This window comes from Equus caballus, chromosome 3 (assembly GCF_041296265.1).
Source record: "Equus caballus isolate H_3958 breed thoroughbred chromosome 3, TB-T2T, whole genome shotgun sequence".
Taxonomy (NCBI): Eukaryota; Metazoa; Chordata; class Mammalia; order Perissodactyla; family Equidae; genus Equus; species Equus caballus.
The window spans coordinates 61624385-61652262 of record NC_091686.1 but is presented as its reverse complement, the minus strand read 5'-3'; the positions used below and the strand labels follow the sequence as shown (position 1 = coordinate 61652262).

General features: G+C 40.1%; 1 protein-coding gene across 1 annotated transcript; it reads left to right on the top strand.

Moving 5' to 3' along the window:
* BMP3 (bone morphogenetic protein 3) lies at positions 1-27878 on the top strand. The gene is made up of 3 exons (XM_023637857.2): positions 1-1036; positions 15934-16844; positions 23626-27878. The coding sequence occupies exons 1-3, from the start codon at positions 712-714 to the stop codon at positions 23815-23817; spliced, it is 1428 nt and encodes a 475-aa protein (XP_023493625.1). The 5' UTR covers positions 1-711; the 3' UTR covers positions 23818-27878.

Genomic DNA, 27878 nt, shown 5'->3' with positions numbered 1-27878 from the left:
TTTGCTGGTTACTTCCCCCTTCCCTTCTTTCCCGGCTGTAGCAGGGTCCAAGCTGCCTGCGAGGGCAAGGGAGACGGCGAGATTGGCTGCGGACTGTACAGATCAGCCAGAGAACGGAGTCACTCTGTCTCTCTCTCTCACACACACACATGCACATACACACGCGCGCGCACACACACACACACACACGAGCACACGCACATACACGCATACACTCAAAACTCGGCCCGGCAGCACCGCGGCTGCTCCAGTCCCTGGAAAAGGCGAGCGAGCGCCTCGGGACCGCTGCGCGCACCCGGCTCCGGCACTGCGCCCGACGCAGCGCTGGTCCCCGTCGCCAGCGCGGCCGTTTGGGCCGTGTGTTCCCGAAAATAAAGCGAGTGGGGAGGGTAGAGACAGATCCTGAAAACACCCTGGCCACACACGCCGAGACTTAAGCTCTTTCTCAGCGTCCGAGTGGAGACGGCGCCCGCAGAGCCCTGCGCCGGTGAGGTCCGCGCCGCTGTCCGGGAAGAGCCCACCTGCCGGTCCGCGGTCGGCCAGCGCCAAAAGTGGGGCTCGTCACTGTGCTGCTCAGGCAGTGTCCGGGGCTCCGGGCGCCCTCGCCCCAGCTAGTTTGGAGTTCACCTCTCGGCTCTGCCACCGACCCCTCGCGCCTTTGGAGGGACCCCCGGCAACGCAGAGAGGGTCGCGCAGCGCCAGGACCTCGCTATGGCTGGGGCGCGCAGGCTGCTCTATCTGTGGCTGGGCTGCTTCTGCGTGAGCCTGGCGCAGGGAGAGAGACTGAAGCAGCATTTCCCGGAGCTCCCCAAGACTGTGCCAGGCGACCGCACGGCAGGTGGTGGCTCTGGCCCGGTGCTGCGGCCGCACGACAAGGTGTCGGAGCACATGCTGCGACTCTACGACAGGTACAGCGGCAGCGGCAGGGCCGAGGCGGCGCGAACACCAGGGATCTCCGAGCGGGGATCGCAGTCCCTGCGCCCCCAACCCCTGCGCGAAGGCAACACGGTTCGCAGCTTTCGAGCCGGAGCAGCAGGTGAGTTCCCGAGGCGCCCCCCTTCCGCGGTCCCACCCTAGGCTTCTCCCGGGACCCCCTACAGCTTCCTCGTCTGCCCCGTGCTCTATAGTGCTACCTAGAGACCTTCCGTCACCCTCCGAAGCTGCCCTCCGAGCCCCTTGGTCCAGTCACACCCCACATTTCGCCAGCGGGTAAGCCCAGTTTTTAAGTCCGAATTGAGAGGGAGAAGTGGAGAGGAGAAGGGCGCCGAGCAGTGGCGAGGGGTCGGCTGGAGAAACTGCGTGGAAGCAGGGAAGGGACTACCCCCGTTGCCCAGCGGAGCCCTCCTGCGCTGGGCGCCTGGAGCCCCTCTGGGGCACCTTATGCTGCTGTTCAGAAGTCGGTCGGCGGAAATTCCCTTGGACTGGGCTTTAGCCGTGTTTACCTAGAGGCAGATGTCATTTTTTGCCAACCCCAGGGCACTAGACAGAAAAGTCACACTTGAACTAGACACCTTCCCCTCGCCTTTTAGACGGCCGCTTCTCCAGACCTTGCTCCCCTCTTAACTCGCTTCTTCTGTTACTATATTTGACACTTTCCACTTGATAGTCCCTTGGTGGCAAACACACAAACTAAACCAGGTGCTCGGGTGTTTCGATTATTTAAAACCCATCTGGGTAAATAGGGTTGTACCAGCCCCCTGAGAGGAGTTGGGGAGGGGGAGGGCCGCCGTGGACGTAAACACCTCTTGGAATCTGCCGATGAAAATCTGCTCATCCCATTTTTCAACACACAGATCACTGCGGATTGAAATTCATGGCTTAACAAGGTTTCTCCTGGCCCCTGTGGTGAAGCGAATAACTTATGCTAACAGGCTGCCTCCCTTGTGCTAACAGCTTGAGGGAAAGTTTCCTGGACACTAACTCGGTTTATATGCTTTGAGGATGCACCAGGCTTTTTGGTTCGCTACACTCGTGATAAAGGGAAATATAACTGCAAAGCCTGTCTTCAGTTAACCGTTGAAAAATAGCCAGGAATCTTCAAGCAAGGAGGCCGTGCCTCATGCTCTATCAATTCTGTCAGAATCACTAGAAAGAAGTCTCCCAAAGCTTTGATATGTAGGACTCCTGGAAAAAAGGAAAACTGAAGCATCCATCAAGGAAAGCCCTCGGTTGACCCTGTAAATACACTCTAGAGCTCACAGGCATGATGACATTTACAATAAATGTGAATTATGCTTTCTAATGCAGAAGTCTTTAGCTAGAGTCTGACCTGAACCAGACTTCACTTTCTTAAAACCATGAGCTTAATCTGTAAGGAGCTGGCCTCTGCTAAGGAAAAAGAAACCTGCTCCGCGTTGTCCACAGTATGCCAGCCACTTGGGGAGGCCGTCCTGACAGCTGTCGGCACCAGTGAATGCCCTGTTTACTTTAGTGTGATTCTGAGGGCAGAGCTCAATGAAGGAGCAGGGTGGGAGCGACAAGGATTCGAAGAAGATGGGTGGGCAAGGCAGGTGGCAAAAACGAAGATGCTCAAATCACTGCTACCTTGACATTCCTTTCCGTGGTCATATTCCTAGGGAGTAGCTGAGGCACCCAAGAGATGAATAGTAATTTTTGTATCAACAAGTCTCATTTTTAGTATGAATCACAAGGTTTGGAGGTGGAATGTGAGTTTGTTTCATTCACACATATTGTATAGTTTTTGTATGTTTGTTTTAGACTGAGTGAACCATGAGTGGGAGATGGGTAAGGATTTGAGTAACTCAGGACCCATGTACTTTTTGGCTTCAACTCATTCCGTGCATTATAATTTCAGAGTGTCCCTTATCAGCCTCACTGTAGTCTTATACCGTCAAATGATAAACTCTGATACGGAGGCCAGAAGTTCCCTTGAAATGACGAATTGCAGCTTGAAGCGTATATACAAGGCTGTGTGCCCTGATAAGGAAAGTAATCCCTTTAGCATCCCGGAGACTGTCTTAATGACTTATTCATCAAACGTAGACACTCGTTTTTGTGGAAGCTTACGTGTCATGTTACTACATGGGAGACTCCTGGAGAGGTGATTCACGTTGGACCCCTTCCAAGACTGTTTAGTTACTAACACACTAAAAAGACCTTATTATAAGGCAGTTCTGGCTCTAATAAGGCAGGACTCCAGGAAGATGCTAAGGCTTTCACGTGTGTCCCTGTCCTTTATCTATACCCTTCATCTTGCGACATATGTTCTGATGTAGGTGAAAGATACTGTCTGCATTAATAAATTAAGTGTGTTTTCTGGTCTGTAGTGTTTAGGTTTTACAACATTTGGGCATCTCTCTACCAACGATGCTACAGATTTTAATGGGAGGTCAGGTGGTGTGCTGCATATATGGAGTGGCTGCTGATCCGGCAGACTTTCCAAGTGCTTATTCAGGCTGAGGTATAGCCTCAGAGCCCTATTTGCTCCTTAGAACATACCTGATTAAAATTATTTATTGTTCTAAACCTAGAATATCTTTGGTTGAAATTTAGCTGCTGTGGTCTCCCTCTGATTACTTTCTACTTAAACCATTACTTGATGGTGGGTGGCATTCATCCTAAGTACACTTTCTGCTAACCCCTTCTCTCCTCCCTCAACGCTGTGCAGTGGGTGTGCCAAAACCGTAAGTTTGGAAGGCTCATAAGTCTTTTTGTGATGTGTAAGGTTTACATAAAGATAGGTTTTATCTTTCCCTTTGTAAAAGGTAATTTACAAAATTATTGATGACAGGGAAGTTCAGCTTTATAACAACACACCATCTTGAAGGAAGACAAGAGGGATATAAAATCAGCTTTTATTTTAATCTTTGTTTAAGTTGTCCTTGGCTACTATGTAATAAAAGAAGAATATTTTACATGGGGTTTTCTCCTGGCTTGATCCTTTAAGATACATACTTTGTGTTCATTAGTTTCTCATCGTTCTCATGGTCACTTAATCTTATTTTTCTTAATCATAAATTTAACCTCTGTAGGAAAAACCATTAAAATACACATGCCCTTATTAGAAAACTATCATTATTTTAACTTATGACATATAACTACAAAAAAGATTTCATTTCAGTGGACATGTGTCACCTTTTTAAAAAAAAAAAATCACACAGACTTCATAGATAAAAGAAATGAAAATTGGGGTTATCTGGACCCAAAAATAGCTATCTTCCTCCAATGAAAAAGGGGAGAGTCTTTCCTACTATGACCAAAAATCCTTAAAAATAAAGAATTATTATCTGACATCCTTCTGAAGTGAAAGGCTAAAATATAAGACTTTATGGAAGATATAAGTAGGGGCTGAGGATCGTTCCAAGAGGAGCCATTCCTATAAAATACATAGGCCAATGGGAAAGCATCACTTTTGATGGGTTTGACAGCAAGGGGATGTAATAACTTTATTAAAACGTAGTTACCTTGAAATTCCTAGCACCTAGAAGCGAGGCTTGAAATGAAACAGTGCTTAGATGATCTGATGCTTTTATTCAAAGGACAATAGTACATCTGCAGGGAGGGGCTGGATGTGCAGCTGCTTTGAATTACACGCGACTTTGAATACATGATAGCCCTTAATGAAGTTTTTACTGTAATAGGCAGGACAGCTTTACAATCTCTGACATTTAGAAATCCATAATACCATGAATTCCTGATTATCCATGCTAATGGAAAGGAGAAAGAGAATGAGTTACATAAAAATTATTTAAATTTAGCTCCTTAGTATAGTTAGATACATTCAGAGACGAAGAGACCATGAGGGTCAATGAAAAAAATCCCCTAAGCAGATGATTCACTCAGGGAGTATTTGTACATTCAAAATATATACATAATTCAGAGTATGTTAAGAGGGTTACATACGTTTTATCTAAGCAATGGAAGTTTATAAGCACTCGATTGACCTGGATCAGATTTTCTAAAAATTAAATAAGAAGATGAATGTCAAATCTGCTCTTAAGCATTTTGGAATTATACAATTTTGTATTTGGAAGAGGCTCACCCTCTTCCTTATATGGAAGAAGAAATGGGCATCATGATGTATTTGCCAAACAATTTTTCAAACATACTGAGCTGATCTCAAATCCTATTATTTATAGTGATGTGATCTAATTTTCTAGGACAAAATTTTATAAAAAGGGGTCTTTTGGAAGATGTGAACAGGTGTTACATAAAATTGGGTTCCATGGTCAAATAAGTTTGAAAAAAATGATGTTTACTTTGCCACGTGACCTTTCAGGGCCTTTAACTGCAAGTGAGTCCCCTTAAGAGTGAGACTTACTCACTTTCTTCCTGAGAGAGCATTTCAGAGAATTGTGGTTCTAAGATACCTAGTTGGGGAAACACTGGATCAGAGCTTTCCTCATATCTCAAAAAAGAAGATATGAAAAGTTCAAGTGAATATCACAACTGAAAACTGATTCATTTCTCATTTCCCATTTAGTACCTATCACAGGATGTTTACTGACATTGTTAGCTTTTGAACTTGGGTCCAACTGGCAATGTACTGTCTTCCTGCTTTCATGTTTTAAACTTCTCTGAATATAATTTTAGAGTCTCTCTGTCATTAAATTTTGTTTTCCCTGTTTCTTTATGAAGTCTCCTTTACTGTTTTATTCTATGGGATTAATATTTATTATTCTACAACTAGTATTATTCTTTTAAAAGAAAAGCTGTTCTATTTGTGGAAAAATTCGCCAGAAATCATACACATCACCTTGTTAATGTTTTATCACCATTAATACCTTGATTAAAGACAATTTACTCAAGACACCTATCAAATACCTTATATAATCCCCCTTGTTTGTTTTATTTATTAGATATAATTATATATTAGATATTAATAATAGATATAATAAAAATCATACCTATCCAAATGCCTAGTGAAAATTATTGAGCAACTTCGCATATACTTTCTATTGACTTTCAGGATTTTTGTACTGCAAAATCAGAAGTTTTTCCCCCAAATTTTGATGGTTTTCCTATCTATACAATTTGTATAGACTAGTAATCAGTATCTTAATAACTTTATTTCGGTAGTAATAGTGGAAAGAAGTTTGGCATCGCAAATAGTCTCAGCTTGAACTTTCTTATGCCAAATTTCAATTCAGAGTGAATTTTTATGATTATGTTATGAACTCTTGAAAATAGAATTTTGTAGTGGAAACATTGACATATTATTAATCAAGCAACACAAGTATACCAGGATGATATCTACTTTGGACAGCAGTAAACGACAATGTAACAAAAGAGCCCTCACATATGGAATATATTTAGAAATCCATAAAATTGCTAGTCTATTCACGTGTTGGTAGTGCTTGTGTCCTAGTGTATTACTACATAAAGCACTACTCTTGGTAACACACCTTCTCAGGGATGATATTTTTTAAAGGCATAGATGTCTCTTTATTTATCTAAAACATATGCACCTGGGTCATAGAGGTCATAGAGCCAATTGGCCATGGTGTGTTTATTGACTCCTTCGATGATCTACCCTCCTTTAAGATCCATCTTTTCTTGGAGAAAGAACCACAGTAAATGCAGTGCCTTGATTTTATTTGGGCACACTATGAGTAAAAGTGTTTGCGCAAACTGATCCTACTATCAGCTTCAGTAAGTTCTTCTGACCTTACTGAGTAAGGTTCTGTTCAATATTCCTTTCGTAAAATAATTGCATCCAATAGTTTCAGAAATGCAACATTCTTTGTCCAGTCCTGTGATTTTCTAGTTAAAACAACAGAGACCCAACATGATCTTATTTGCTTTTCCTTCAAAGAATATTTTCATTTAGTTGCATGGAATTAATCTAAATACTTTGAATTGAGTGTAATTGCTACACTTAGGCATGGGTTAAGATAAATGGTTTTCAAGTAGAGAAGAGATTCCTAGAGTTTCAATTTTTCTATTATCTGAGGCTAAGAGATAAGAGATCTAAATGCTAATCTTGGGTGAACTGCTAATTAATAAAGTCATCTAATATTGCCAGGCCCAGTTTCTTCATCTATCAAATAAGTTAAGTCATGCCTACTGTGCTAGTCTCAAAGAAAGATAGTGAAACTCACTTGAGAAAATGAGTGTGAAAATGCGTTAAAAGTTTGGAAGGCCTATGTAAATGAGGCCTAATATTCTTAACGTTTTGAGAGATTTTCTCTCTTTAGCTTCCCACAAAACCTTAAATATACCTAAAATGTTGATAATGTGCAACTGTTTATAGCACAAAGGATATATCTGAGTGGCAATGTAAATATAAAGAGGTGGTGTTCCTCATATAATACAATCTGTGATATCCCAAACCTGCATTCGAGAAGTTACTATTTCTGTCCTGCCCTTGGTGGCTGAATGGAGCAGGCTTACACCTTTTTATTGTGATTTCTTGAAGTTGTTCTCAAAGTATGGTCCCTGGGTTAGCAGTATCAGCATCACCTGGGAACTTGTTAGAAATACTCCAGCCCACCCGAGACCATCTGAATCAAACTCTGGAGGTGGGGCACAGAAATCTCTGTTTTAACAAGCCATCAAGGTGATTCTGATACATGTTCGAGACACACTGCTCTAAGCTCATGTTCCTAGACTTCTAAGTATCTTATAACCAGCGTCTGAAATCTAGGATTGATTAACGTGCTAGTCCTGGCCTCATCTGGCCCTTTCAGTGGGCCTTTCCACAGACAAATAGTTTATTAATTTCTATAAAGGTAAGCGTCTTTCACTTTGGAAGGTATGTTAGTGTCTTTATGATGATTTTGGCCCTGGGGAGGACTTCGAAGTAAGTTAACAGAGACTTCTTACCCTTCTTTCACAGCTGCAGAGTTTGGGCCCTAATAGATTTGCTAGAGGGAGGATGATGGGAGCCGAGGCCTATGAAACAAGTCTCTGGAGGGCACAGAACGTATCTCCTTTCGTTCTCGTATTCTGAGGACCTGGCATAGTTTGCCACATAGCAAGCACTCAGTAACTGTTTCAGTTGAGCTGAATTAGATGTTCAAGGGACTAGATAAGAAGAGAGAGTATAAAAGCTGGGCAGAGGAGCCTTTAAAAATAAACTTGCCGTGAAAGAATTTCCCATGAGGCATTTTACCATGTATATGTTGAATGGCAATACTATTCTGCTTTCTATACAAATGTTCTAATAATGCTCCTCTTCTGATGAACCGAAAGGAAACTCCATACAGTACTTAGACCCAAGAAGGGCTTTTGCTGACTTTGGGAACTTGAAACTACTTGAAGTTTTTTCCCTTTGGTGTTAAGTAGGAAACACTTTTGAATCTAGTAAGTTTACACAGTTGTTCATTCAACAAATTTGACAAATATTTTTCAGGATCTAAATGCTCCAGACTGTGCAAAGTACCAGGAGTTCAAAGATTTATAGGACATGGGTCTGCCCTCCTCGAGCTCACAGTCTAGGAATGCCCTTGGGCGGAGGCAAGGAGTAGATAAACTGATTAATGAACACTTTGCTATTCTAGAAAAACATACATTATATCATCTTTGGCCATGGTTTACTCTGGACATAGAGAATGGTTGTTTTGCGATCCCATAAAACTCAGTCATTTGACTGGGACTCTGCAAGAAAAACAAAATTCTGTGACTTTGAGTTCTATTTAGAAACTCTCATCTTGCCTTTTCCTGAAAGCTGAAGGTGGCATAGAGAAACTGCAGTCTTGGCTCAGCCGTCTGGAGCCAGTATTCAGACAGTGACTATGAGTTTATATGGCCCTGTCCTAGGCACCCCTGGCATTTCTAGCAGCTGTACTTTGTTTGGAGAAAGAAATGGGGGGGAAAAAAAGTTGTTCTGAGTTACATATTTTCTGTATGACTAAAATGTTTTCCCTGCTTCCTGGGGATTTAACTAATCATCAAGATTTCATTTAGTCTATTTGTTTTAAAATCAGACTTTACATAGAAAGCTTTCCATTGTAAGTTCTAATTCCCTTTGAAAACGTTCTGTGTGGGCCAGCACGAAGGTGAGCTTCCACTTACCACTCCCCGGGCACCGCCTCAGCTACTCCCGGAGAGGAGCTGAGCTGTTGCAATAGTGCGGCTGCTCCTAAGTTGCAGTTTCCTCGCTGAGCCCTTGGTGCAGGTGCTTTGTTTTCAGATGAAAACAGAAATACATCTTCCATCTTTATTTAGTAATAAAACTCCTAAAAAAAATCCATATAAGTAATAGAAGACCTCGATACCTCTGCAAAATCAATTGCTAACTGACAGGCTAACTTCTATGGTCCTTTCTTTTGGTATTTCTACATTGAGTAGGTTGGACTAAATCTGTTTATTCATAAAAGAAGCATTTATTGAGCACTGCTTAAGAGTTAAGCCCTATGCCAGGGTCTGAAGAGTCTAACGTAATTACTACAAGGCCTTGTCTTTAAGGAGTTTATGGTCTAAGGAGAGAGCAACACTGTAATGAAAATAGTTTTAGAGGCGGGGTCCAAACCCAAGGACTGGGCTGTCATGACAAGCTTGCTTCAAGAGGCGGTGCCTCTGCTTTGCCTTAAACACACATCTGGATTATCAGGGAGAACAAGGGTGGATGAAGGCATTCCAGGGAGAAGCTGCAGCAGGTGCAAAGTCTTAGCAGGTGTGCAAAGGGGAAGATGGCTTGTTCAGAAACTCACCTGACTTCTAAACCTCTTTTCCATTCACAGATATTATGACTCTAGAGCATTCTAAATAAGGTTATAATGCCAATGGCAAATCCTAACTAGACTGCAGTAGATGTATTCCCAACAAGAAAAATCCGAGGTTGCGCTAGTGCCAGCAAACAGTAAGAAAACAGCGCCACCTATTGGTGGTTATATTTTGGCGTCAAAAACATCTCCTTGGGAAAAGCTGGAAATAAAAGTCTGCGTAGTTCCTTGCAAGGGATCTGAGAGGCTATCTAGTTCACCTTTCACACCCTCCCTACCATAAAGAGATCTTCCTGTTATAGTCTTCTATTAGGACCGTCTATCTTCTGTTTGCCCAGGCCCACAGAGGGTCTCACTGTCAGGCTAGACACGTAGAACGTCATTACTTATGTTGGCCTGGATTCTGCCTCCATTCAACGACCACCTTTAGACCTCATTCTCATCTTTTACACTGAAAAAAACCCCTGTTCTCTCTGCAGCCCCTCAAGTATTTGCGAAAAAGTCTCATGTCATTGCTAAACCTCTTTTCCTTCCTTCAGGCCATGTATTCTCTATTAATTCCACTCAAACTTGTAATTTCTAGACCCTTCAACATCTTGGTTGCTCTCTTCTGTATCAATAAACTAGTTAAAAGGAGAGCACTCAGAATTAAGCATGCAACAAAATTAAATTAATATAAAATCTGAAGAATAAAAAAGCATGAGAGTAATTGAATAGATATTATCATCACATATTTCAACTTGCAGGGAGGTATCTGTCTCATTCTTATTTATTCCTCCAAACTCATTTGCTCAACTCCATGCAACTCTCTTATTACTGTTTTTGTCCTTTGTAAATACTAAGTATCCTCTGGGGTTGTTTTGGGGACAAGAGCGTTGACTTGCACAGAAATTAAATGCTTTAAGGTCAGAGAAGGCAAACATAAAGTGTGGGTTAGAGAAGTCAAGGCATGTTTTGTGGAATGGCTTATTGTTTAAAAAACAGGGGAGGAGGGAATCTAGAACAGGCAGAGAGGTGTCCCCTGGCCTGGGGGGAAATGGCAAAGACGTCAAGAGCTGGGCATAATACAACACCATTAGTTAGGAGCTCAATGTGAATTGGCCATTCCTTTTCTGTATCTAGGCAGCTTAGATGTCTGGAGCACTTCAAATAACTAGGTTAATTTGAGATTTTTTTATGTTTCTGTTAAAACATTGGAATAATTGCTTATACAAAATCTTCCAGATATCTAGCAATGCATGCTGCGAGAATGTGCTCCTTCCAACACTCCTTGCCAACACTCCCTTTTCCCTTCATTCTTAAAAGTCCGGTTCAAAGTTTACCTCTTCCCCTTACATGGGCAGAATTACTTGCTTCCTCCTCTGTGCTCCAAGATCATAGTTCACACCTTTGACAGCAAGTAGCATCATCATAGCATAGCTACTTGCATATTGCTTAGGAATCTTTGCCCTCCTGTCACAGCGTGGACAGCAGCAGCTATATGTGCAGCCCTGTGACCCAGACCAGGGTCCAGCAGCTAGTAGGTATTCAATTCATATTTGCTAAAGTAAAACAGGTGTTTCGCTTTGGTTTCTGGTTTTTCGGTTGTAGTGGATGTATATGCGTAATACACAAATAACACAACCGGAGCTATGTATATAAGTGCTATGCTGTCAAGCACTGTTGCTAAACTGCCCATTTAACTGTTTTAGAGCAGTTTGTTGGTCTTAGACTTTTGATTGAAGATTGAACCAATTAGCTACAGCTAGAGGGAAGATTAAAAAGTAATCACCAAAATTATCTTTATCTAATATGTCCTTGTTAAGGAAACTATGGTGCTTTCCATGAAGGGAATCTTTTGCCCAATTTACTTTTTGGTTTCTATATTCATGTTTAGCAATATCCTGATTCTTCACTGCATTTGGGAAAAAAATGCCTTTTCTTTCTTTCCTTTTGGCCCATATGACTACAAAACTGGTGGTTATTCTAGACCGCCATTGTCCAATAAAGATTTAATTTGAGCCACAAATGTGACCTACATATATAATTTAAAAATTTTAGTGGCCACATTTAAAAATATGAAAAGCAACAGGTGAAATTAATTTTAATAATATACGATATTTAAAATGTTTTGCACCCGACTCTGATGTGGGGAATCGGAGAGGGTTCCCCACGCCAAGAAGCAATTCTGCGACACCAGCAGTGTGTCTGGGTCTTCAGCTCAATTCTGACGCTATCCACCCGGAGATAGAATCAGATTCCACAGGTCCCACAAGCTCACCCTCCTCTTCAGACACAAATCACCAGCCCAGATTGTTTCCTGTGATTCTGAGTGACTAGCTACAGAATGGAGGCTCCTACAGCCCCTTCCATGGGTTCATTCGATTAATTTGTTAGAGTGGCTCACAGAGCTCAGGAAACCCATCTACTCACGAGATTGCCAGTTTGCTATAAAAGGAGATGACTCAGAACAGCCAAATGGAAGAGATGCGCAGGGCAAGGTATGGGGAAAGGGTGCAGTGCCTCCATGCCCTCTCCAGGCGCTCAACTCTCCCCAAATTTCCATGTATTCACCCACCCGGAAGCTCTCAAATCCCCATTCTTTTGGGATTTCATGGAGGCTTCATTATATAGGCATGATTGATTAGATCAGTGGCCATTGGTTGGTTGATGGCTTCAACCTTCAGCCCCACTGCCCTCCCTGGAGGTCAGGTGGGTGGGTCTGAAAGTTCTAACTCTCTCATCACAAGTTTGGTTCCTCCTGGCAACCAGCCCCCATCCTTACCTGACCTCTAGAAGTTACCTTGTTTACATGACAAAGACACCTTTTCAACTCTCAGCACTTAGAAAATTCCAAGGGTTTTCGGAGTTCTGTGCCAGAAACTGGATGAAGACCAAATATATATTTCTTATTATAAGTCATGATATCACACTATTTAAGCCAACATACCCAAATATCATTTAAACGTAACCAATATAAAATATATCAATGTGATATGTTACATTCATTTCTGTACAAATCTTCGAAATCCAATGTGTATTTTACATTTACAGCACATCTCAATTCGAACTTAAATTGCTAATCACTATCGTATTGGACTGTGTGGTTCTAGTTAGCTAACATTCACTGAGTTTTTCTACGTGCTATATGTTTCACCTGCATTCTTTCAATTAATTCTCACAACAGCTCTGCAGTTGATACCATTGGGCTTATTTTACATTTGAGCAAACTGAGATTTAAAGAGCTTAGGTTATGGGGCCAGCCAGGTGGCATAGTGGTCGAGTTTGTGAGCTCCCCTTCAGTGGCCTGGGGTTTGTGGGTTGTGATCCATGGCTCTGACCTTCACACCACTCATCAAGCCATGCTGTGGCAGAATCCCATGTACAAACAGAGGAAGACTAACATGTTAGCTCAGCGACAGTCTTCCTCACAGGCACGCAAAGAGTTTAGGTTATTTGCCTGAGGACAGTTATTGTGTGTGGTGGAGCTGGGACCAAGCTATAGGGCTTTGACTTCAAAATAATGCCCCGAGTTAAAATGAAAACCGTCAGCAGATGCAGTATGGCAGATTCTGAGACTTTTGTGAGAAGATGGTGAAGATTCGACACAGGGTTGGAGGCTGGTTAACAGCAGATCACAAGATGCCTGGAAACCCATATGAATGAAGGAAACACCTTGAAGCAAACTTGGGGGAAAGGAGCACAATTGGTTTACCCATTAAGACACTACCACCCATATCTCCCAGAGTTCATTTCTTCCCTGCCAGGATGTTTGTTTGGCAACCATTCGACTGCCATATACTTAGAACAGAGTGACTTCTCTCCCTTCCATTTTAAACTTCCATCTGCTACAGGAAGTTTGGGTAAAAGTATATGCTATGGTGACTGGTATGAATTAAGGCTAGAATCTCTCAACAACCCTGATGCCATGACTGTGTTATAAAGGTCTGTAAAATATTATCCTGGTGTCATGGATTATACAAATGTGCACAAATGGCAGTTTCCTCCTTTTCCTTCACACAATGTTAAAAATGAGTAAAATATGTTTCCCACTGCACTTCCCTTGTGCTTGGGGACTCAATGAACTAATTTTAAGTTTCCACATCTTTATAAAAATGTTTTGTTTTTACTGAAATATGTTTTTGATCAAGAACATAATTTCATGATTGCGTGTATGTTTCTGAAACAAATATGTATATGGAACAAGTGCACGGAGGGGGGTCAGTTCTGGTGACTAGTCCCAGGACTAAGGATTCTTGCGTCTAACCTCGTTCTTACCACTAACTTGTTAGATGATCTTAAGAGAAGGAACAAACTTCTGCCCTAACTAATCAATCTCCTGTTCTGTTACTCTCTCTCATTTCTGGATTTGAAGAATTGGAAATAGAATTGACCAGTTGCAATAATTTCGTTGAGCTATGTAGAAGAAATTCAAATTTTAAATTCATGGAATGTCATAAACTTCAGACAGGCTTCACAGTAGCGTTAATTCTTTATGACACTTTTGAATGTGTGGCTCACATTTTCAGATATATTATCTGAATAGTGAGATATATGGTCTTGCTTACCCACTCTCATCCTGGACCCTAAACTTTGTGAGGCAGGTAGAAGAAGACAGAATCCCTGTAATATGGTTAAGACTAGCACTAACAACAATAATAATTTATATTCAAGAAACATTTATTGGACCCTTTATGAAAGGCTTTAAACATATCTCATTTAATTCTGATGACAGAAGAGGTAGATATTGTCTCCATTTTATTAATGAGAACACTAGCTTACCCAAAGTGCCTCAACCAGAACTTGAACCAGGATGATTCAAGTAATTCCACCAATGTTAGAACCAGTAGGCTATACACTGTCTCAGATAAGAAGCTATTACAATACTGTGCCAAATTCCTAGGAATAGTTCTTAATAGTCTCATAATTAAAAGCCAGAGCTCAGCTCACACACTACTAAGTTTATTGTTGTGTTACAACTTTCACACATTCATGGTGCTTCACTAATGGAAAGGGCAAATTAGTAAAAATAGCTGATCCTTGCTTTAATCTTTTTCCAGCTTTTAAAATTGCTCCTGTTATCTTTTTTCTTTTTTTGTTTAGTTGAGGTGAAAACCACATAACATAAAAATAACTATTTTTAAGTGAACAATTCAGTGGCATTTGGTACCTTCACAATGTTGTGTAACCACCAAGTCTATCTGTTTCCAAAATATTTCTATCATTCCAAAGTAAAAGCTCCTATCCACTAAGCAGTTTTTGCCCATTCCTCCCTGCCTCCAGCCCCTGGAAAACACCAATCTACATTCTGTCTCTATGAATTTACCTGTTCAGGATAATTCATATCAATGGAATTGTACAAAATGTGACCTTTTGTGTATGGCTTATTTCATTTAGTGTAATATTTTCAAGATTCATCTGCTTTGTAGTTTATATCAGTCCTGCATTCCTTTTTTATGGCTGAATAATATTCCTTCATGTGGCTATACCACAATTTGCTTATCCATTCATCTGTTGGGGGATATTTGAACTGTTTCCACCTTTAGCTATTGTGAATAGTGCTACTATAAACATGCATGTACATGTACTTGTTTGAATACCTGTTTTGAATTCTTTTGGCTATTTACCTAAGAGTGGAATTATGGGGTCACATGATATTTCTGTGTTTAACTTTTTGAGGAACTGCCAAACTGTTTTCCACAGCAGCTGAACCATTTTACATTCCAACCAGCAATATAAAAAGGTTCCAATTTCTCCACATCCTCACTAACACTTGTTATTTTGCTTTTTATTGTTATAGCTAGCCTAGCGTATGTCAAATGGTACCTCATTGTGGTTTTGATTTGCACTTCTCTAATGACTAATGATTCCTTGGATGAATGTCTATTCCATTCCTTTTCCCATTTTTCATTGTTTCTTTGTATTTTGTTGTTGAATTGTAAGAGTTATTTATATATTCTGTATATTAGATTTTATCAGGTGTATGATTTGAAAATATTTTCTCCATTCTGTAGGTTGAACAGACTTCCTTGATAATGTCTTTCAATGCACAAAAGTTTTTAATTTTGATGAAGTTCAGTTTATTTTACTAATTATTTTATCAATTTATCTATTTTTTATTTTGTTGCTCACACTTTGGGTGTCATATCTAATAATCCATTGCCAAATCCAAGACCATGAAGATTTTACCCCTATGTTTTCTTCTAAGAATTTTATGATTTTAGCTCTCATACTTATGTCATTAATTAATTTTGAGTTGATTTTCATATATGGTGTGAGGTAGGGGTCTTGTTTACTCCTGTTTACTCTCTTTTTTTTTCCTTCCTAGGAACCCTTGAAAGCAAGGGACTGCATATTTTTAACCTGACTTCTCTAACCAAGTCTGAAAATATTTTATCTGCCACATTGTATTTCTATATTGGAGAGCTAATAAACACCAGCCTGAGTTGTCCAGTGTCCCAAGGATGCTCACATCATGCTCAGAGAAAACACATTCAGATTGATCTTTCTGCATGGATCCTCAAATCCAACAGAAACCAAAGTCAACTCCTCGGTAATCTTTCCGTGGATGTAGCCAAACCTCATCGAGACTTTGTGTCATGGCTGTCTAAAGACATCACTCAATTCTTGAGGAAGGCCAAGGAAAATGAAGAGTTCCTCATAGGATTTAACATTACCTCCAAAGGACACCAGCTGCCAAAGAAGATGTTGCCCTTTCCTGAGCCATATATTTTGGTGTATGCCAATGATGCTGCCATTTCTGAGCCAGAGAATGTAGTATCAAGCTTACAAGGACACCGGAATTTCCCCATTGGAGCTGTGCCAAAACTGGATAGCCATATCAGGGCTGCCCTTTCTATTGAACGGAGGAAGAAGCGCTCTACTGGAGTCCTGCTGCCTCTGCAAAACAATGAGCTTCCTGGGGCAGAATATCAATATAAAGAGGAGGGGGTATGGGAAGAAAGAAAGCCTTACAAGACCCTTCAGACTCAGCCCCCTGAGAAGAGTAAGAACAAAAAGAAACAGAGAAAGGGACCTCAACAGAAGAGCCAGACGCTCCAGTTTGATGAACAGACCCTGAAGAAGGCAAGAAGAAAGCAATGGATTGAACCTCGAAATTGTGCCAGGCGATACCTTAAAGTGGACTTTGCAGATATTGGCTGGAGTGAATGGATTATCTCCCCCAAGTCCTTTGATGCCTATTATTGCTCCGGAGCATGCCAGTTCCCCATGCCAAAGGTAGCCATTGTTCTTTGTCCTGTACTTCCTATTTCCATAGAGTAGAAAGACATACTGACTCAGTTGAGTGTTTGTTTTCATTGACAAAGTCCATCTGGACCCTTATTTATGGCATTCTAAAGTGTAATAGGGAATATGGTTATGCTTGGTTTTTCTTTAATGGTTGTTAAACTAATATGAAGTCAGTATTGGTATGAAGAAGGATATGAGAAAAAATGTAGGTGTAAAATATGTGTTTTGCATTGCTTCCAAACATAGTGCATATTCAGCTGCATAGTCTATTCAGCTATGTGTGAATCTATGCCTGTCCATGATAAGCAAGCCCCAGAAAGTAGAAACTTGATCTTGGAGTGCGTATTTAGGGAATGAGTGGATGTCATGGGAGCAAAGAGAAGGACTAATTAGATTGATGCCCTGATGCAGAACATCTTTTGATAACTAGTTTCTTGTGAGACGAATTGTCATCACAGGGGTCAGCATCAGGATTGGGCCAGGTAAACTCGCCTCAAGAAATCCATCAGATGCTTATTTCATTTGCTTCCCTGATAGACATCAAAAAGGAAGGCAAGACTCATCTCACCCAGTTGGAGCTTACCTGTGTCTCTTCTAAAATCAATAGGGACTGTACTTTATCATATCAGTATTCAGTATCCTGACAAATATCTTCTCAGAAGCCTCCCCAACCCCACCTCCATCTTGCTCAGCAAGTCCAAGTGACTGTCCCCTTTAAGTTTAGACTTAGTGAGATATAGTGGTGCCCTCTGCCTTCAGTTAAGCTTATTGCTGCTGCACTTCCATTCTTAACTTAGAACAGTCTGAATCTCTGTTATACAATGAAAAGTGGCTCTAGGAGTAGAATTCCGTGGAAGAATAGAGTTGGGTTTTTGTTTTTTTGTTTTTTGGGCTTTTTGCAAAACTTGAGGTGAATCAACTTTTGCTGTTATCTAATAATGGGGAAAAAAAGTTGTTTGTCTCAAAGAGTGACCAGCTCTGCTCGTAGATCTTTAAAGTTGTGGTTCATGTTCCAGTCTCATGAACACTGAGATGCTAAATGTAACACACATATAAAGCAAAGGTCCGACTGAGCAAGGCCTGGGCAGCCTCAGGGCTGAGGAACTTGATTGAAATCCCATTTTCTTGTTAGAATGTCTCAGGAGGAAAAACTTTCTACATTTTCCAAGACCTTGTCAGTCCCAAGGATTTTTTCGGATTCCCTGTTTTGTAAACCCAAATACAAAATCAGGATTATATACATTTGCAATGATCTAAACAGCCTTCTCTTGTCTAAATATTCATAAAGGACATTTTGCCGATTAAATGGAACTTGTTAACATTTAAAAACAACCCCATGAAGATACCAAAGGTAACAGGCAGTGATGAATCTTTTTATTTTTATAGTGTGGCTTGTTTTGTGGCATTGAGAGGCAGAATTGGATTCAAAATCTTTCTTTAAACCCAGGATGACTGATTTTTAAGTGGGTCTGAGTCTTCCAAATTATCCCTCTCACTCTCATAAACTGTAATTTCTTCTGAGTAGCCTGGGGAAGGAGTTTTTCTCTTCCCTCCTGACTCCAGATGTCAAGACCCAGGGAGCCAGGAAACCGTGGAGATATCAATCGAGCAGCTTTTCAACCCCGGGTTCTGGAGCCCTGGCCTTGTCTCTATGCTCCACAATTACCCCAATGGGTGCCTCCCATCTCCTGTTGGCTCTCCTCACTATTACGTATGAGGGATAAGTTAAGAACAGCAGAGACAAATTTAAGGAGAGAAGTGTGTTAGTACAACAGAATAATTAAATGTACATGCTTGATCATAGCTGGGCTTCTTAACCTTGATGTGCCTGCAAATCGCCTGGACATCTTGTTACTATGTGAGTTCTGATCCAGTGGCTCTGGGGATAGAGCCTAAGATTCTGCATATCTAACAAGCTTCTAGTTGTCGTTGATGCTGCTGGTCCACAAATCACACTCTGAGTAGCAAAATTGAGAGTCAAATCCTTTTGGCTTGAAACTTGCTTCTACCTCTTACCAGCTATGGCTTTTTGGGAAAGTTACTCAAACTCTTTGAAATGGCTACAATGGTAAATTTTAAAAAGTAATAGTATCTACATAATAAAAACATTGGAAAAGTGAGATAATAGAGCATCTTGCACCTTGTAGGCACTCAGTAAGTATTTAATATTGACATTATTATTGGTGGCTGTTGTTGAGATGAGAACAGAAAATTAAATGGAGGGGGCTGAAGAAAGACCACAGAGGGAAAGGGATCAAGAGAATCAAAGATGTAAGACAAGAAAAAGCTTTGTAAAAATTTCTTGTCCGTCTTTAAATGTCACAAAGCCTAGAATAGGATTCTCCTTGCGGGTTCAACAGCCCGTAAGCTCTTCGAGTACCGTTTCTTTGGAGAGTGGTAGAATCAGGAGAGCATCGGTTGCAGCAACTGAACTCATCATAGTATTTATCAAAACTTGGAATGGCATCAGAGCTCCAGGGAGACATAACAGGGATGAACGCGGAGTTTTCTCTCTGAGCTTGAGATTTTCTTTTGCCAAGTTGAGCGTGGAAGCTTGGCTGTTCCATGGAGTTCTCGGTCTCTCATCGCCTTGTGTGGATCTGTTTAACTTTTGAAGCTTTCTGGTGGTTCCCTAAGTCTTCCAGGCTTCACATCTTCCAAGTGGTACAGGAACTAAAAGGATGGGAAACATAAAGCAATATGAAGCTGCTTCATGAGGGGTCATTAATAAGCATCGCTGTTATCAGCACAGTGTCCAACATGGTAACCAGAGGGAACTATTTAAATAACATAGTCTGAGCAACAGAGCAAAATAAGGTCTCTGACCAGATCCGTACAAACGCATGTGGAATAACTGAGGCGCCAAAGAACTTTCAGACTTTAGATACACATTTTGCCCCAGAGGCAAGTTCTCCCAGGCCGGACTCCTCTGCTGCCCCTCCTTCCTTCTGGCCTCCTGAGAGAAAGCCTGCTCTATACGGCGGGCCTACGCGTCTGCAAAAGTCGACAACCTGTTCTGTAATTCAGAACAGCTGTGTTCTGCCTTTCCCAAATTCCAGGCTTTGCCCTTTCACCGATTCCAATTAGAGAGTTTCTGGGCTATCACACCCATGTGGGCTGGACTGAAAGAGTGTGGAGCAAAACCCCATGGCCCGAGTCAGGAATGAAGGCTCTTAGCTGATGACATACTCTCCCCTGCTAATGCATTTGTAATCAAATTCAACTCGAGGCGGTCATACGCAGCTGGGCAGGTGCGGGCCTGACCACTGCAGATTTCATTCACAGACACAGCAGCTTGAATCTTTCTGATTTCTAGTCCCTACAGCCAATCTGCTCTCCCAGGGAGAGCCCCTGGAATTCTGCCACGAGATGAAAAATACCCATAGAGCTAAAGCCAAGTCGTCTGCCTTTGCCTCCCCTCACCACCTCAGCAGAGATGGAAAACAGAGATTTCAAATGAAAAAGATGGAGCCATTGTTGCTGACAGAGACCAGGAGAACCAACAAGGATTAAAGAAATGAAGTTATTTTTGCATGGAATGGTGCAACAGCGAGGAATAGCAAAGACACAGAATTAGGCCGCAAGGAATCTAAACACTTTGAACCCAGCATCCTATATAAAGAAGAAATTCACTTTTAATGAGTTCAAAATGATACAGCCTCAATTAATTTCCTGCGTTTTCCAATTCCAATCTTTGGTCATGAAGATGAACTCTAAAAACCTCAAATCTTGATGTACTGAGTTACCTAAGCAAAAAATTACCTAAATTGATCTTGAAGTCATGTATTATCGTCATTAAAAAGAGAGACTGGGGAGGGAAATAACACAGGTTCGAATTTGAGATTGATAGATTTCTTTTGTAAGGAGTCATGAGGAATATGATCTAAACTCAGGAACAAACAAAAACTACAGCCTGGCAAGATGCTTCAAACGAGCAAATTATGCCTGGATCTTTTGTGTATGACAGAATTATTCCCAGAAAGGGTAGCTTGATCAGAGGATTCCATGGTGAGAAAAAAGGAGGAAACTCCCTAGAAAACAGAAAGTTTCCTGTTGAGACACACCAGCCCAGAATCAAGGGCTTACGCCTGAATTCCAGTGAGCCCACCGGAGGCTGTTCATAGTTTCTAAATTTATCATTTGTGAGTTAGAGCTAAAAAAAAAGACAGGAATTTTCCTAGGAAACACCCATGAATATTTTCCGTATCTACGCCGGGTCATTTGTACAGAATCTTTTCTTTTTGTTGATGGGAACTTTTTCCACAGAAATAGGTAAAATGGAGGGGATGCTATTTCTTATAAGTATTTCATCCATTTAGCAAGTATTTACTCCGTGTCTAGAGCACGCACTTTTCTAGGCACGAAGGAATAGCAATGCATAGCAGTATTTATCAATCAAGGCCTCATCTACTTAAATAGATCTACTTCACATGAAATTTAAATATTGTAGGAGTTCCTAAGACATTAACAATAACAGAATAATGTTGGGAAATCTGGTTTAAAAATCCTTTGCGACATTGTCATAAGCTGTTTGGATGACTGAGTCTTAAGAATAACTTCAAATCAATAGAGAAAAGTGGATGGCTGCAAAAGTTTTCTTTAGAAATTTCCAATACTGATGAAATAACAAACAGTGACTATTGACCTCACTTGTACAATACTGATTGCAATTTGGGGCAGTTACATAGATTTTATTAATGCTGCAGGGTACATGATATGCAAAATAGAACAACATAGACTTCTTTCCTTAAGGGGAGAATACCTTGCTTTGCAAAGATAAGTAATCGAAAGTTAACTACTTTGTGTGTGTGTGTGTGTGTGAAAGGAATATTGTCCCTGAGCTAACACCTGTGGCAATCTTCCTCTATTTTATGTGGGATGCCACCACAGCATGGCTTGATGAGTGGTGCTAGGTCTGTGCCCGGGATCTGAACCTGTGAACCCTGGGTCACTGAAGCGGAGCATCCAAACTTAACCACCATGCCAGCGGACCAGCACCAACTGGTCTTTTTAACATATGCTTAAAGTCTCTAGGAAGAAGAAGTAAAAAACAGTTGCCTGTTATTAAGACTACTTTATTTTTTTGGTGAGGGAGATTGGCCCTGAGCTAACATCTATTGCCAATCTTCCTCTTTTTGCTTGAGGAAGGTTGTCACTGAGCTAACATGTGTGCCAGTCTTCCTCTATTTTGTATGTGGGATGATACCAGGGCATGACTTGATGAGTGGTGTGTAGATCCATGCCTGGGATCCAAACCCGTGAACCCTGGGCCACCAAAGCAGAGCATGCAAACTTAACCACTACACCACCAGGCAGGCCCCGAGACTACTTTTTAAAATAAGTTATGTCTATTCACAATAAAGTTGAAGTCTAATATATGGATAATTATTTTTCATTAAAATTGAAAGATGGGATGAGATTTGCCCCCTCTCTGCCAAAAAAAAATCCTATTTTTTTACAGTATGCCAGTTTTCTGTATTATTTGCTTCTCCCTTGACTGGTTTGTACCCTTAACCTCTTACCTTGTTCCAGTTTCCCATATTGGGAGTTTTAGGAGTATGAAATTAAAATACCAGATCACTGGGGCAGAGGTCCCTCTGAAACATGGCTCAAAATCTTGAAATTAAAAAGCCAGAGTTTTGGTCTAAATCTCATTCCTGAATTGACATGCAACCTCTGGCAAGTTACCAAATTTCTGTCTCTAAATGTGTTTAAAACAAAACTGGTTTCACCTGCCTAAAAGAGACATTGGAGAGAACTAATGTTGAAAAGTGTAGCATCTCTTGTGAAGATGTTCTTACCACTCTGCCAACACCTAAACGTTCTGGGCTTGGAAGAGTGGCTGTCACTCAGTGCTGAGCAGAGGTGTATGGTGCTCTCTAAAGAAAACCACATGTCTCACATGGATGTTAATGGTCCCATTTGGCATTTTCTTAAGAATAGATTTTACCCAGGCTTCTTTGGTCAATCTTCTGACGTCCATGAGATAACCTTAGGCCTCCCAGATTGTTCCCAGAGGATATGGCCCACCCTTGGAACTCTTAATTCTAGCACGTTGAAGTCTGAACCCATGGAGCAACAGTGACCCCCAGTGGCCAGTAGTGTGGTCTTCTTAACCCCAGTTCGTACTCCTGAGTTGAATAATTACGTATTAGAGAAATTACCATCAATTCATCCTGTTGGCAACTATTAAATAAGTCAACACTCCTTGACATGCTTGGTTTTATTTTTAAAACAGAATATAAATATCACTATAGCAGTGGCAATAACGTATCTATGTTAAATAGGGTGCTTGTTAGGGTTCTTCATGATTCGCATAGCATCAAGAACAGATCATTTTTATTGCAATCCTGTTACTGAGGACATTCTAGGATGTATTAATCCCCTCTTTGGGGACTAAATTGTTTTTAATTAAGTGATTCTTGCTTAGACAACTGGGTTCAAATTCTCACTCTATATGTCTACAAGACTTAAGACATGTCATTTAAGCTTTTTGAGTCCGTTTCTTTACGTGTAAAATGAAAGAAATGGTAGTTTTGTTGTAAGGATTAAAGATACTATCTGTAACATGCCTAGCACAGAGCAGGCACTTAATAAACGATAGCCATTTTGGTGATGGTGGTACAGGTGATTGGGCTGAATGTGTAATGATGCCAGGGCTGTATTAAGCTGTTGAAATTAACTCATTGTGTATGCATTTTAGTGGTGAGGAGTGAAGACTGGAACAGTATTTCCACCTGACTTATGTGTTCTCCCATTTCTTTTCTAGTCTTTGAAACCATCCAATCACGCTACCATCCAGAGCATAGTGAGAGCTGTGGGGGTCGTTCCTGGAATTCCTGAACCTTGCTGTGTGCCAGAAAAGATGTCCTCTCTCAGTATCTTATTCTTTGATGAAAATAAGAATGTGGTACTTAAAGTGTATCCTAACATGACAGTAGAGTCTTGTGCTTGCAGATAACCTGGCAAAGAACTCATTGGAAGGCTTAATTCAATCATTCGTTTATTTTTATGGACTTTTTTTATTTTGCACTGCCAATGCATTTCATTCCAAAAGATTTTTTTATAGCCAAAAGAGAATGAGAAATAGACTGTTGATTTCCACCACGGAGAACTAGACTGTATCTGTTTCTGAATGTAACAAAAAGCAAGATTTTAGGAAATATGGACATCTATTTCTTTCTTTTTTTTAATCACACAAGAAAAATGATCACTCAAACTGTTTTTAGAACTATTAGAGAACACACCGATTTATTTTTGTAATGAGCTTTCAAAATAGATTGAAGTAACACCAATAGCTTATCATTTATCTCTACTCACAGAGAATAGAATAATTTCATATTTCAAAGTAGGCCTATTGCCTTAGATTCATGAGCAACTCAGCAAGTGCTAAGTAATCCAATCAACTTTGATGTTTATCTTAAAAATTTCTGAGACTCTTGTTTACCTGTGTTTTTCTCCACAAGTCATTTTGTGAATGGATGAGGGGAGAGTATGTGCTGAGTGTTAGTGTGTATGTGTGTACATTGCCAGGTTCCTGTGCCCTCTGTCGGAAAGTTTGCTTAACATGCTTTTATAATTCAGTCTACACAGGATTCTTTGTTTTTTTCATTTCATGTTCTGGCAAGTCCTATTCAATTATGAGAATTTTACCAAAAATGATGGAGCGATCCAAGAGCATATGCGGAGAGTTACCACTTGGCCCAGCCATTTAATTGGAAATGCAGTTGTTTTCATTTCATTGCCTCCCAGAAAAGGGAACTAGCAACCCAATATTCGAAAACCCAGATGCAATTCCTCTTCTATACTTCTTTTTCACAGGTACTTTTATTTGTTCTTTTATATTGAATTCAAAAATTCAATTAAATTTTTAAAATTTAATTTTTAGTTCTCTTCATATGCCCTTACTTCCTGTGAAGTAATCAATAGATACTGAGACTCAAAAACGGATGGAGTATTGAGATTTCTTTAAATGAGCAAAGTAACCACAATCACATGTCGAATAGTATTCTTCAGCTACATCCAAGTCCAGGGACTGTTTCTCATGGATTAAGGCTTTTGGTTCAGCCATGAAATCTATACTTTAGCAAAGCTCGCTAAAAATTATCCACCAGGAAAGGAAGTAAAATATAGACACTTGGTTTTTTCCCATTTCCATTTTCATAAATATCTCCTCTTATGCTTTCGCCCTTGAAAAATTGTTTCAAAAATCTTTTGCTCACTTTATTTACATACGTGACAGAAACGTTTTCAGGCCATGCATTGGTGTTGGTGTTATATCTGTGCCTCATCTTAGTTCCATCTGACCCGATTAGTAACAACTAAGCCATTTCAGAGACTGTGAAGTATCAGAAGACATGGGATTTTGTTCTGTCTCTGCCTATAGCTACCTATGTTTCTTCGTCATTTAATAAATAGTTATTGAGTATCTATTTTGTAAAAGGCACTGTGTTAACTGTGTGTCTTTAGTGTCCTCGCTGGTAAAATGAAAAGCCTGACTAGCTGAGCTGAAGGGCCTTCTGGCACCGAAAGTTTGGGTTTATGCTGTTTCATACACATCTTTCTTGAATGGATGATAGTCATAGATGTAAAAATACTAAGGTATCTCTGTTCATAAGCCAGAGGTAAGAACATTCTACTCTTCAGTGTTTGTGAGTGAGTATGGCATTCTCTGTGGTTTCAGTGGTATTTCTGTCGTATAGGAAACCTATTATCAGGAGATTACCATGAAAAGGAACTCTTTGACACTTTTTGGAGGTACACGAAATTTGGCTTGCATGTGTATTAACTCCATGGATGAGACACACCAGTTCTAAATAATGAATTAAGTTCAGTGCCTGCATTACTATGGGTTCTTATAGTTAATATTTTGTTCTGGTAGCATAAAGATTCAAAATGAGATAGATGATGAATTATTTTTTAATAAATTTTATCAAAAATTTGAAAGCAAAATTGTGTAACAGAAATGAGCCAGAGTGTGGCCACCATATCCTGATCATACTGTCTTTCAATAAAGAAAACTTCTCTTGGGGCTGGCCCCGTGGCGTAGTGCTTAAGTTCATGCCTTCTGCTTCAGCGGCCTAGGTTCGCTGGTTCCAATCCCAGGCACAGACCTACACCACTTATCCGCTATGCTGTGGCAACGTTCCACATACAAAATAGAGGAAGATTGTCACAGCTGTTAGCTCAGGGCTAATCTTCCTCAAGGAAAAAAGAGGACGATTGGCAACAGATGTTAGCTCAGGACCAATCTTCCTCAGCAAAAAAAGAAAAAAAGAGAAAATTTCTTTTTCCTTGGTAGATCTGATGAAATTCTCAACTGAGCTTTTTCTAGAGGTATTGCAACCAAAACCTCTAGCAATTCCCAGTATTACTTCTCAGCCTTCTTCTATCCAGATGTCTGTTTGTGACCTTCCTTAATTTGAACTGATGCCCACTTATTGTATACTAAATCCTACAATGGCCAAAAAAATCCTCTAAATAATAAAAATTTCCAAGTACAAACTGAGATTTTAAGTAGCAATTGATATGACAAAATTATAACACAGTGAAAGAGCTTGGATAGCCCCTTTAGCAATGAGAATAGATTTTGACCAGGAGTTATTTCTGGATGACCTTGTCGCTATCATTTTGCTGCTGCATTGAGGACATATTACGATATTAACGGGAATCATTTTATTCACAAAGAATAAAGGAAGATTACTTTTCAGTAGTAGGGGTTAAAGTAAATGAGTTAATATTTTAATTAATAAAAATTTACTTGAAATAGTTGGAAAATTGAGTAAGTGATTATTTCACAATTTGTTAGGTACTAGTGTCTGTGTAATTACTACATAGACTTTTTACAAATCTCCTGATGTTAAAGTGACATTGACGAGAAGAGAAATTACATTTACAATGGCATTTCCTAAGTCGTCTCTTTCTCTCCCTAACTCAGTCTCTGTCTCTGTCTATCCCCTCTCTCTCTCTCTTTCTCTCTCCCAACCACCCCTCACCCCCATTCCTACATATGAAACATACACACACACAGAGTCACTTAAAAAAGTATTTTTTTTCAGTGACTGTTCTCTTGAATTCAAATTCAGGGGCTGCTGATGTCACTATAATATTTTCAAAGTATTTTGTTGTAACCTGTGTGAATAATATACAATTTATAGGATTTGGGGTTGTAGAATTTAAACTGGAAGATTCCCCAGATCTCAGGACTGCAATATTCCAGATCAATTTTTACATTCACCTTGCTCTATATTAATTGATGATCATTTATTCATTAAGATTAGATTTTTTTACCTTAATATTTCTCAAAAAAACTCTTTTTGCCCATTTAATATTTTTATAGACAATCATACGTGTATAATACTATCAGTCTGACATAAAAATTTGTTATATAATAACATTATTCAGTTTAGTCTTTCACTTTTCTCTTTGCTAATAAGTAACTAATGTCTGGATATGGACATTTTGTTGAACCAAGGTTGGGTTAGTGAATAGTTACGCATATTTGATGTGTAAGGTTACATATGAGATTAAATCTTGGGTAAGTCTGACTTCTCTGTATAGCATTTTTCCCCTTGAGAATTGTACTTCAATGTAGTTTATAGTTGATTAAGTGAACTTTTTCTAAAACCCAAGCCTTCCCTTCAGCTTTTCACATTAGTTTCTGTAAATGTTTTAGTTGAGAATTTAATGCTTGTACAGTCAATGGCAATTTAAAATATATATATTATATATGTATATGGAAAAACTCTAAAGATGCTTTTAATTTATTTAATGGCTGTTGCCTTTCTATAATGGTGATAATTTTCATTCTTAGATGGTAAGAAAAAATTCTTTTTACTATAGTTATTACATGCAAAATGGAATTTGGTTCTTTAGTCAAATCCATTAAAGGGGCATATTGCAGTGAAACTGTGAAGGATACTTCACTACTGATGTATAAGCTTTGCTGAATTTGTATCATTTTCCTCCAGTAATGGAGAGCTTTTTATTATACAGTATGAAAATAAAAATTGCTTAATTGAA

Excerpts from the sequence above, each read along its gene's own strand:
- BMP3 (XM_023637857.2), top strand. The coding sequence starts at position 712 with ATGGCTGGGGCGCGCAGGCTGCTCTATCTGTGGCTGGGCTGCTTCTGC. Across the intron at positions 1,037-15,933 it reads CTTTCGAGCCGGAGCAGCAG|GAACCCTTGAAAGCAAGGGA; the intron begins GTGAGTTCCCGA and ends TTTCCTTCCTAG. Across the intron at positions 16,845-23,625 it reads GCCAGTTCCCCATGCCAAAG|TCTTTGAAACCATCCAATCA; the intron begins GTAGCCATTGTT and ends TTTCTTTTCTAG.